At 56.3% G+C, this 7,523-nt stretch overlaps 1 protein-coding gene and 1 long non-coding RNA gene across 3 annotated transcripts in view; one reads left to right on the top strand and one right to left on the bottom strand.

The window, feature by feature from the left end:
- Window positions 1-911: 911 nt before the first annotated feature.
- Window positions 912-2,854, bottom strand: LOC144222890 (uncharacterized). Of its 2 annotated transcripts, none has more exons than XR_013332499.1 (3): window positions 2,738-2,854; window positions 1,160-1,228; window positions 912-961 (listed from the first exon to the last, which is right to left on the bottom strand). It is a non-coding gene; the product is annotated as an uncharacterized LOC144222890 (long non-coding RNA). The 2 variants fall into 2 exon arrangements; XR_013332500.1 differs by having other exon boundaries at window positions 919-961; window positions 1,154-1,228.
- Window positions 2,855-6,669: 3,815 nt separating this feature from the next.
- The window catches only part of FIGNL2 (fidgetin like 2), a 3,067-nt gene continuing 2,213 nt past the window's right edge, over window positions 6,670-7,523 (top strand). Inside the window, exon 1 of the mRNA XM_077753675.1 lies at window positions 6,670-7,520. Within this exon, the coding sequence (XP_077609801.1) occupies window positions 6,670-7,520 (851 nt within the window). The remainder of the gene's footprint in view (window positions 7,521-7,523) is intronic.

The raw sequence follows: 7,523 nt of genomic DNA, 5'->3' as shown, positions 1-7,523 counted from the left end.
GCGTCTCTAACAGCCAGTTTGGCCCACTGGCGTCATGAAGTGCCTGATGGCTCCATGTGACCGTGGAGCTGAGGACAACAGGCTGCAGCCCTTGCAACACGAAGTCTGGCAGCCGCCTCTCTGACCTCCTTCGGCTCATCCCTTAAACCTATATTGAGCCCTGCCCATGCCAGGCCCTGTGCCAGCTCCGAGGGGCTCCCTAGGCAGGGTCAGGGGCGCTCTCTGGCCTGGCCTTGGCGCAGAGGACTTGTGGTGGGTGCAAGGCTGCGGGAGGTGACCAGTCCTCGCTGGGTTCCCCTCATCGCCCCTCCCTCTCCTCTCCTGTTGCAGTAATTGGGGGCTGGCATGAAAGGGCAGGGCCCAGTGGATGGAGGGGGGGGACAGTCCAGTTTAGAGTTCTGCCAGGCGGCCAGAGACCCCCGGGGGCACCAGTTGTGAGCAGGAGACAAAAAGCCCGGGACAAAAGGCCTGTGGGAGCCGTGGTGAATAGATTAATGAGATTTCCATAGGCGGCCCCACAATGGGATTCTCCACTCGGGCCCCTTTGTCCCAGGCTGAGATAATGGAGCCCGGAGGAGCTTGAGGACGGCCTTGTGCCTTCCCCACTCAGGTCTGGAGCCGCAGCACAGCTGCCCTCCTCCCTATCCTGCCCCCAGCCCTGTCCATGGGTAATGGCATTCGGGATCCCGGAATCCCGAGAATTTCTGTAAGCTCCAGCTCCTTATGGTGTTGGAGGGGGGTGCTGGCCCTGCGTGGCTGGGGTCCCCTCCACTGCATCTTGTATAAAATTGACTCAAAGGGTTCCTGGTGGGAGAAAAGTTTGCCGTCCACTGCCTCACTCAACCGTCCTTTGACGCCTGGACAAAGTGAGGCTTAGAGACGCTAGGTGCCTTGGCCTTGGTCGCAGTAANAGTCTGTGACTCCCTCTCTGACACTCCCCTGTTCACACGGTCTCTCTCTCCTAGAAATAAAAAAAAAAAAAAGAAAGTGACAACCCTCTAATCAAGGCTTGTTCTTCGGGCAACCGGCCTCTCTCCTTAGGTTACCTTGGGGCTCTGAGTAACCCACCCCCTTTGGCTTCATGGCTCTGAAGCAATTTTCGGGACTGAAGGCAACGCCATTCCATAAGGAAAGGTGCTCCCATTGCTCTTACACTTACGGCGTTCCAAGGGTTTCGGGACCAACTGCGAAGGCCCGATCACGTCTCTCATCCACCCTGGAAGATTTCCTAAAAACAAGGGGAGGAGTTTAAAGGACTCTTTGCTTACCCTTCTATCCAGTAATTCTTGCCATTACTACTCACTAGGCACCTGTGAGCTTGAAGGCTGCACTCTGTGGCTGGAGTCCGGTGGCATTCCAGCCTCCTACGGGGAGGAGGGCCCCTGGCCTTCAGGTGGCTGCAGAGACACAGCGTCCTGACCTTATTTCCCAGACAGCGCAGCTGCAGGGAGTTCTTTTCCTCTAGGGTCCTACAGCCCTGGGGAAGGGTCGCAGACCCAAAGACCTGTCTGCCAGGGTGTGAGTACTTTTAACAGACCAGACCGNGGGTCCTACAGCCCTGGGGAAGGGTCGCAGACCCAAAGACCTGTCTGCCTAGCCTGGGGTGTGAGTACTTCTAACAGACCAGACCATTTCTCCTGGGCTCTTTTGTGGTGAGGACAGGAATCCTTTCCTGCTGGGGAGCACAGGAGACTTGGGACCCCCCAGTGGGCAGGTGATTCCAGCTGGATTTGAAGGATAAATACACAGCACTGTGAGGCGTACCCAGGCCCCCAGGCAAACACAGCACTGGGCTTCCACAGGACCAAGGAGATGAGCACGATAATGGCTGTCATGGGGTCAGGTTCTTCTCTGGCTGTGAGAACCAAGGCCTAGACCAGGGAGGCAGTGCAGCCAAGAGTAAGAGCTTGGGCTCTGTGGCCAGACTGCTGGGTCTGAATCCTGCTCCACTATGTAACAGCGGTGTGACCTTGGGGTGTACTCATCTCCTTGCACCTCGGTGTCCTCATCTGTGGGGGACAATGACAACAGTAGTAATCTCACAGGGCCATTGTAAGGGCCACGTGAGACAATGCATGGAAGGCACAGACAAGGGGCTGGCCATGCCCCTCGTGCTGGAGTGCTCAGGGGCTGAGGATGGCACAAGGGCCAATCCGCCATATCAGAGCTGGAAGGAGCTTCCCTCACAGAACTTTTCCCAAGTTCCTCCAATCCCTAGGGGTTATTCTGAGTCACTCAGCAATGTCAGGCCACTGCCTGGGTTCTTAACGGTACCATTTATCAAATTATTTTGTACCTTACATGAGACATATATATTTTATATACATCATCTTTAAAAAAAATGTCCATTTATTTATTTTGAGAGAGAGAGTGCGAGCACCTGAGCTACAGAGGGACAGAGAAAGAGAGAATCCCAAGCAGGCTCTGCACTGTGAGCATGAAGCCCGATGCAGGGCCTGACCCTTGAACTGTGAGATCCTGACCTGAGGAAAGCAAGAACAAAAGCAAGAGCCGGACACCCAACTGACTGAGCCACCCAGGCGCCCCTCTACATTACCTTTTTAAATCTTCGTGGCCACCCTTCAAAGAATATGTTATATGCACTTGAACAGGTGGAGAGGTTCAGGGAGGTCAGGTAATCTGCTCAGGGTCACACAGTGTCTGAGCTCGGATTCAAACCCAGGTCTCCCGGACTCAAAGCGCGCACTTACCACAGGTCCCTGGGGCCTTTCCTTACCTCCACCTCTGCTGATGCACGGCACTCGTGTGTGGCCTATGAACCTAGAAGGAAACCATCCAGGTGCAGGAGGCTGAATGGCAGGAGCTTGCGGGCTGGGCCCTGCGCAGGCCCAGGGTCTCTGTGTGAGAGAAGGAGGGCTGTAACTGGGCTGGGGCGGGGGGAAGGGAGACAGTATGGTCTACCCCTGTCCTCCTCCCACCCCTTCTGAGTCAGGAAAGGGAGGAAGTCAAGGCTGTTGTGGGCATGGGTGTGTCAGGAGGCACCCAACTCATACTGCCCCTAAAGCTTGAGACCATGTGTCTGTGCACGTGGGCCCACGTGCATTCGTGCATGCGGCGGCATCCTCAGGCTCACCCAGACCAGCACTCTCAGCCTGTGTGCGGGTCAGGCAGCCTCACCTCCTTCCCCTCCTGCACATTTCTGTTCTGATTTTTTTTTTTTAACGTTTATTTCTGAGAGAGAGAGAGAGACAGTGTGAGCAGGGGACGGTCAGAGAGAGAGGGAGACACAGAATCCAAAATAGGCTCTGAGCTGGCTGTCAGCACAGAGCCCGACTTGGGGCTCGAACCCACGAACTGTGAGATCATGACCTGAGCTGAAGTGGGATGCTTAACCAAGTAAGCCACGCAGGCGCCCCTGCACATTTCTGTCCTCATTTTCCTCGGGTTGGTTGACTGAGCCTGCTCCCTTGGGCGGTTTGGTTGTGGCCAGACCTTTGTTCTCCTCTTAGAAAGAGATGAGAGAAGTCTCCAGATGCAGTCTATGTGACTAAGTTCAGCAGAACCTGCTGGCTCAGTCCCCTGCTCCCCAATGAGTGGTCTAAAGGACCTTCAGCAGAGGCCGTATGCGAAGGAGAAGGGGCAGAGAGATGGGCTGGTGGCTAGCGGGGGCTTAGGGTCCCGGAGGGCTTTTTGAAGGTGGGAAAGAATTAAGCTTGCTGTGGGGAGGGAGTCAGCGGGTGGAGTAATTCATTGACGGGGACAAGGTCCCTGCTGGATTGCGAAGTGGCTGTAGATAAAGCTGAAAACGGAAGGCCAGAAGTGAGGCAGCGGTGCCCTTGGCTAAAATTCCATTACCTGGAATGGAAGGGACAGTATCTGAGGTGGTGGAGGGGGGCAACTAGGTAGGTGGCATGAGCTACCTACCTAGACAGGTTCCCTCTAGAGAGGGGCTAGGAGCCTCCTAAAAGGGCGAAGCCCGGGAGAGTGGGTGTGAGGCTGTGGGGGCAGGTTTGGAGGGCTGGACGTGGGTTCCCGGAGTCCACAATTGCTGAGATGGAGCGGTTCGCTGGTGACCAGGGCCTGAGTATGCTGGTCTTGAGGGTGGGGACTTGAGTGGAGACTGCTGCAGGCCAGGGCAGGAGTTGAGAGGGACTGGGAAGAGAGCATGTGACAGATGGTGAGGGGTGGGGTGAGCAGAGAGCAGAGGGTCCGGCAGGGGGTGAAGGAAGTCTTTGACAAGTCCAGATCCAGACTTGTGTCTCTGTCCTTACTGTGTCTCTGTCCTTCTGAGAGGGGTCATGTTCCCCCCCTCCCTCCCCCGCATGCTAAGGGGAAGTGTGATCAAGGTCAAGTCTCCTTTCTCCACATTAAGAAGGCAGAGCACAAATAACAGTGAATAGGAAAATAAAAGGTTTGGGGTCCCTGTCACAACACAGTATTTGCATTTGTAGAATTCTGATGTCATATCGCCGTATAACCTTGCAAACCAGGACCGCCTGTGATTTCTGCTGTCCCAGGAAATTACCCCTTCTGACATTAGGCAATGACTCTGTTCTGTAGAGACCTCTCTCAGCAGGGGCTGGAGAGCTGCAGATCTGCCCTCCAGAGACCTCACACTCAGGTCTGCCGTCTCTGCTCTGAACCTCTTGCCATTGGTGGCCAGGATCTCCTCCACCTCAAAGAAGTCTACTTCCCTTTTTAGCTTTATGCCTATGGCTCATGCCTGCCTTAGAGCAGTGGGGATGAGAATATAGTTTTATTTTCAAACAGTGTCCTCCCGTTTGACAGTAGGCCCTATAGCCATAGGAGGTAGTGAGATCCACAGAGATGGTGCCGTCCACAGGCGGCTGCAAGGGCGGGCAACGGTGGAGAACCCCAAAGTCGCTTGCTGACCTGCAGCCTCTACTACCACTCCCCCCACATTTGCCCACTTCCAAGGCTCTGGTGACCCAACCTTCCTTTGTACTCCCCCCAGGCTTGCAGTGTACGGTTATGCACATTGCCCACTGAACATGAGCCCTTCTGAAGGGGCATGATTCACCCTGTGAAGACAGTACATTTGTAGATTATGACAATTTTCTGGAAGGTGGCAGTAAAGAGTCTTGAGGAAGGGACAAGGGCGTGGAAGCTAACTAACATAGGCCTGGCTTTCTGAATGCATTGTGCTAGAACCCTCCAGCCGGCCTGGCCAACTTGGTCCCTCACCCTTCAAGGTCCAGTAAAGACACCTCCTCCCTGCTGAGGTCCCGTTAGCCAGGCATGGCACATTTCCCTGAGCCCCAGAGCCGCTGGCATACACCTCTATTTTCCCACCTCACAAAAGATGCTGTCTACCTGTCTACCACCATATCATCTTTCAATCTGCCCCTCTGCCTAGCACAACACTTAGTATTCGCTCAATAAAAATTTGAAGGAAGAATATTGAACCTGTAAGCTTAACAGTCTTATCAAACACTTAGGTTTGAGAAACAGTCCTTCTCAAAAAACGGTCTCTGGCATGCCATGGGCCCATTTCACCTTTGAAATTTAGTCCTCAGATCAGGCCAGCCCATTGGAGACATGTGCCTGTAAAGAGTTTTTTCCCCCGGGCCCTGAATACCAACCAGTGTTTGGCTCATGCCTTGACTGGTGCTCAGGGCTGGGGTTAAGAAACTTCTGTGGGACATTTCTGCCATGCTTATGGCATGGCTAAGAGGACATTGTTTATTACATCTCGCAGGTCCGCTTCCTGAGGTCCATGAAAAAAAATGTTCCGAGATTTCTTCCGGAACATTTTTGCTTCTTTTGAGTATGGTCAGTGCTTTTTATCTTGCAACCTGTTATCTGGTTACTGGGAAGCTCAGAAACAAATCTGTGACCCGCTTTCCATGACGTGTACTAACTGTCCCGCCCTCTTCTCTGGAATATGATTTGTCTATTCTAAATAACGCTTCTGCACTGTGGTGAAACTCATTTGGGGAATGAGGGAGAGGGCAGCGCCCACCTGGGCACAGAGCCAGCTTGTGCAGAGGTGGGTCTGGAACCCAGGTGCTCGGACTTCATCCAGCAGAGACTGAAAGAAACTAAGGGGAAAGGAAGGGAATGCTTCTGGGTCAGCCCCTGGGGTTTCCCAAGGACCATGAGGTACTGCCTACAGACACTGCAATCTCTGACTTCTGGCCCAGAGGGGGCCCTGGAATCCCGGGGAGGGCTGAGGTGCACAGAGCACCCAACTGCTGGGCCATTCATCCTTATACAAACTAGTGCCTCTGTCCTGCCTGCACCTGGTGGGTGTGCAGCAAAGAGGTATCACTGAATGAGCCCCACCTGGGTTTGACTATGCCCAGCGGTGGGGTTTCTCACCCATCAACAGCCCATCAACTACATTGGGACTGAAAGTAAGGCCCCTAGAGGGCAGCGCTTATGTGGCTGGGACAAAGTCATCATAGTAGTGCCTCTAAGGTGAAGTTAGGGTCAAACATCGTTTCCAAATCTCTCGGAGGAAGGTATTTTCAGAGAACTCTAATCCTGGAACGTGCCGGGGAAGGCAAGTACTGTGTATCTGGTGCCTGGAGAAGGGTGGCCCCGGAGGGTGGAAGGGTGGTTGGTGGAGCGCAGCCCGTCCCAAGCTGCCATCGAAGCGGCCTGGCCCGGGGCTGGCGGGTGCGCTGAGGCTCTGCGGGACTTCTCTAGGCGCTTCTCTCCCTCTCGCCCACAGCTCTGTCGAAGATGCACTGGACACCGGAACACGCCCAGCCCCTCAACCAGTGGCCAGAGCAGCACCTGGACGTCTCCTCCACTACCCCATCGCCGGCCCACAAGTTGGAGCTGCCCCCTGGGGGTCGCCAGCGCTGCCACTATGCTTGGGCACACGACGACATCTCTGCCCTCACAGCCTCCAACCTCCTCAAGCGCTACGCGGAGAAGTACTCAGGGGTCCTGGACTCGCCCTACGAGCGCCCCGCGCTGGGCGGCTATGGCGACGCCGCCTTCCTCAACGGCGCCAAAGGGGACCCCGAGCCCTGGCCAGGGCCGGAGCCACCCTACCCCTTGACCTCACTCCACGAGGGCCTCCCGGGAACCAAGTCGGCCGGCGGGGGCGGCTCCGGGGGCCTCGGGGGCTCCCCGGTGTTAGCCGGGANGCGCAAGGCCGCCGACGAGGGCGCGGAGGGCCGCTACCGCAAGTACGTCTACGAGCCCGCCAAGGCTCCGGCGGCCGACGGCACTTCCTACCCCGGAACGGACAACGGCGACTGTCGGGGCAACGGGTTCCGGCCGAAGCCGCCGGGAGCCGCGGAGGAGGCGTCGGTCAAGTACGGTGGCGGCGTCCCCCTCAAGGTCTTGGGCTCTCCCGTCTACGGCCCGCAGCTCGAGACCTTCGAAAAGTTCCCGGAGCGCGCTCCAGCGCCGGCCCCCCGCGGGGTCTTCGGGGTGCCGTCGGGAGAGCCGCCCAAAGGTGTGGACCCGGGGGCCCTGGAGCTGGTGACGAGCAAGATGGTGGACTGCGGGCCGCCGGTGCAGTGGGCCGATGTGGCAGGTCAGGGCGCACTTAAGGCGGCGCTGGAGGAGGAGCTAGTGTGGCC

Source organism: Crocuta crocuta, unplaced genomic scaffold (assembly GCF_008692635.1).
Source record: "Crocuta crocuta isolate KB4526 unplaced genomic scaffold, BGI_CrCroc_1.0 scaffold30, whole genome shotgun sequence".
Classification (NCBI taxonomy): domain Eukaryota; kingdom Metazoa; phylum Chordata; class Mammalia; order Carnivora; family Hyaenidae; genus Crocuta; species Crocuta crocuta.
Note: the sequence above shows the minus strand (reverse complement) of the source record. Positions and strands in the feature narration are given on the sequence as shown.